This window comes from Numida meleagris, chromosome 6 (assembly GCF_002078875.1).
Source record: "Numida meleagris isolate 19003 breed g44 Domestic line chromosome 6, NumMel1.0, whole genome shotgun sequence".
In the NCBI taxonomy this organism is placed as follows: Eukaryota; Metazoa; Chordata; class Aves; order Galliformes; family Numididae; genus Numida; species Numida meleagris.
In genome coordinates, this window is record NC_034414.1 from 1,375,927 (window position 1) to 1,378,840 (window position 2,914).

General features: G+C 64.4%; 2 protein-coding genes across 2 annotated transcripts in view; one reads left to right on the plus strand and one right to left on the minus strand.

The window, feature by feature from the left end:
- Window positions 1-1,370, plus strand: part of RAD9A (RAD9 checkpoint clamp component A) — a 2,678-nt gene extending 1,308 nt beyond the window's left edge. Inside the window, exons 2-7 of the mRNA XM_021402011.1 lie at window positions 7-130; window positions 211-317; window positions 383-447; window positions 528-632; window positions 759-963; window positions 1,045-1,370. Coding sequence (XP_021257686.1) covers window positions 7-130; window positions 211-317; window positions 383-447; window positions 528-632; window positions 759-963; window positions 1,045-1,143 — 705 coding nt within the window. The 3' untranslated portion in view covers window positions 1,144-1,370. The remainder of the gene's footprint in view (window positions 1-6; window positions 131-210; window positions 318-382; window positions 448-527; window positions 633-758; window positions 964-1,044) is intronic.
- Window positions 1,217-2,908, minus strand: PPP1CA (protein phosphatase 1 catalytic subunit alpha). Its single transcript, XM_021401182.1, has 5 exons — window positions 2,626-2,908; window positions 2,216-2,320; window positions 1,914-2,137; window positions 1,603-1,737; window positions 1,217-1,517 (listed from the first exon to the last, which is right to left on the minus strand). Exons 1-5 carry the CDS (start codon window positions 2,903-2,905, stop codon window positions 1,407-1,409), a joined length of 855 nt encoding a protein of 284 aa, XP_021256857.1. The 5' UTR covers window positions 2,906-2,908; the 3' UTR covers window positions 1,217-1,406.

The following is a 2,914-nucleotide window of genomic DNA, read 5'->3' on the forward strand; positions in this document are numbered from 1 at the left end:
GCTGAGTGCCCCCACTGTAGGGTGCTGGCGGAGGCAGTGGTGCACTTCCCGCAGACGCTGGCGGAGGTGACGCTGGGAGCTGGCGCTGGAGGCCGAATCGAGCTGCGCAGCCACCTGGAGGAGGGCAGCGGTGAGTGGGGATGGGGGCAGGGGGACGGGGAGGGGTGTGCCGGAGCTGGCACTGATCCCCCCCCCCCCATCCCGCTGCAGAGCCCGGCAAGGCCATGGTGACGGAGCTGTGGTTGGCGCCCGATGAGTTCCAGGAGGTGGCAGTGGTGCCCGGCTCCCGCATCACTTTCTGCCTCAAGGAGTTCAGGGTGAGTGTGACCGTAACCCTGTGCCCCGCATCCCCGAGGCCCCGCTAAGCCCCATCCCCCTCCAGGGGCTCCTGAGTTTCGCCGAGGCCTCCAGCCTGCCCCTCACCATCCACTACGATGAGCCCGGCAGGTAGGAGCCAACACCACGGTGCCCCCCGTCCACCCGGACCCATCCTCCAGGACTCTCCCACAGTCCCCGTTTGCCCCCAGGCCGGCCATCTTCACCCTGGATGACCCCCTGATGGAGGCACACCTCGTCCTGGCCACCCTCCTGGACCCAGAGAGCGACTCCCAGCCACCCCCTGCCACCAATGGGTAACGTCCCGTTGCCATCAGTCAGGATCAGGGTGAACGGCCCCATGCTGCCATCAGTAGGGACTAGTGAGCAGTCCTAATGCTGCCCGATGTTTACTCACTCGCTGCCCCCCCCATCCCCCGCAGCATCTCCCACCCACCTGCCCCCTCCGATGACTTCGCCGACGACCTCGAGTCCTACATGGTGGCCTTGGAAAGCAGCGCCTGTGAGGGGGAGGCAGGGGCACCCCCTAGCCCCACCTTCTCCCTGCACACTCCTCGCCCTGCAGAAAGCCACCCCGAGGAGGAGGAGGAGGACAGAGCTGTGCCAGGGACACCCCCTCACAAGAAGGTGTGGGATGGGCACTGACATGGGGCGAGGGGGCAGAGGGTTGGCACGGACCTCTGACCCGGTGTCTCTTCACCCCCCAAGTTCCGCTCGCTGTTTTTCGGTTCTGTGCTGACGTCGGGGGGGACTGGCCCAGGCCCCAGCCAGGAGGTGCTGGCAGAGGACAGCGATGCTGAGTGCTGAGAGCCCCCACCCCAATGCCACGTCGCAGCAGCTGGCACTGCCTGGCCGTACAGGATGATCCCAAAGCCACATCTTAAGACCCATTACAAGTTTATTCCCCAAAAAAGCCTCCTGCCCTGCCTCCACTGCCATCCAGGGGGCGGGTCCTGCCCCAGAGGGCACGTTTGGTACAGTAGAAAGTGGCAGGGGGGGCAGGATCTTACAAATAAAAAAACGAATGGAGAGAGGAGCGACCTGGTGCTGGGGCCGGCGGCGGTGAGCGCTCATTTCTTGGCTTTGGCAGAGTTGCGCGGCGGGGTGACCGGACGGCCAGCGGGGTTCAGCCCACTGAACTGCCCGTACTTGCCCTTGTTCTTGTCTGCCGGTTTCAGAATCTGCGGGGAAAGAGAGTGAGTGGGGGGGGGGGGACGACTGCAGACCCCCGTGTGCTGCCCCCAACCCGGCAAAGCCCCGGCTCACCTGGAAGGAGCACATGAGAGTCTCATCCACGCTCATCATGGCGCCCGCGTTGTCGAACTCCCCGCAGTAGTTGGGTGCGGAGAAGAGGGTGACAAGCTGGCGCTTGGCAAAGAACTCGTAGCCATCCTCCACCACCTGCGGGGCGGCAGCACTCGCTCACATCTCCCCGTGCCCTGTCCACGGGGCCATCAAACCCCCCCCAGGGGACAGCATCCCCTTCAAAAGAGCCCAACCGCATCCTCAAGAGCGAACGTCCCCTCCTGGGAAAAACTCCACTGGTGTGGAGCCCTGGTGGGGCCTGATCCCAGTACCTGGTGTGCCCGGCAGATGAGGTCCAGGTCGTGCTTGTGCAGGAACTTGGCCACCACCTCGGCCCCAAAGGTGAAGGAGACACCGCGGTCGTTCTCGCCCCAGCCCTGCACGTCCTTGTCAGGGTCAGACCAGAGCAGGTCACACAGCAGGCCCTGGTCGGGCACGTCCGTGGGTCGCATGATGCGCCGGATCTGCTCCATCGACTGCAGGTCAGGGGACAGCCCTGCGTGGGATAGGAGCGTCAGGATATGCTGTGGGGCAGCCTCTGGAGCCGTGGGGCAGCCCCCAGCCCCGTGCCCACCTCCATGGCAGCAGAAGATCTTCTCGTCCACAATGGCAGCGATCGGTAGGCAGTTGAAGCAGTCGGTGAAGGTCTTCCACAGCTTGATGTTGTATCGCCGCTTGCCTGTGAGGCAGCAAGGGGGGGGGTGCTCACAGGAGCCCTTCCTGTGGGCCGTGCTGCAGCCCCCCCGCCCCCCCCCCAGTGTCCCACACTGCACGTAGGGTGGCACCGAACCCTCCAGGGGGCTGGGAGGTCGTGGAGGTGGCTGGGATTAGGGGCATGAGGTCTGTAGGAGGTGGAGGAGCTGCACACGGGGATGGCGGTGGGGATTTCGGGATGGCTCTATGTATGGGGTTGGCACCGGGGTGACAAGGTGGAGGGGGGGGGGGTGTCCTGTTTGTCACCAGTGGGGTCAGTACGGCACTCACACTCGTCATAGAAGCCGTAGATGCGGTTGATGCTGGCACATTCGTGGTTGCCACGCAGCAGGAAGAAGTTCTCAGGGTACTTGATCTTGTAGGCCAGCAGCAGGCAGATAGTCTCCAGCGACTGCTTGCCCCGGTCCACGTAGTCACCCAAGAACAGGTAGTTGCTCTCGGGGGGAAAGCCCCCGTACTCAAAGAGCCGCAGCAAGTCGTAGTACTGCCCGTGGATGTCACCTGCAGGAGGAACGCAGGGGACACACAGTGATGCTGGCACCCAGCCCATCCCCCTTCC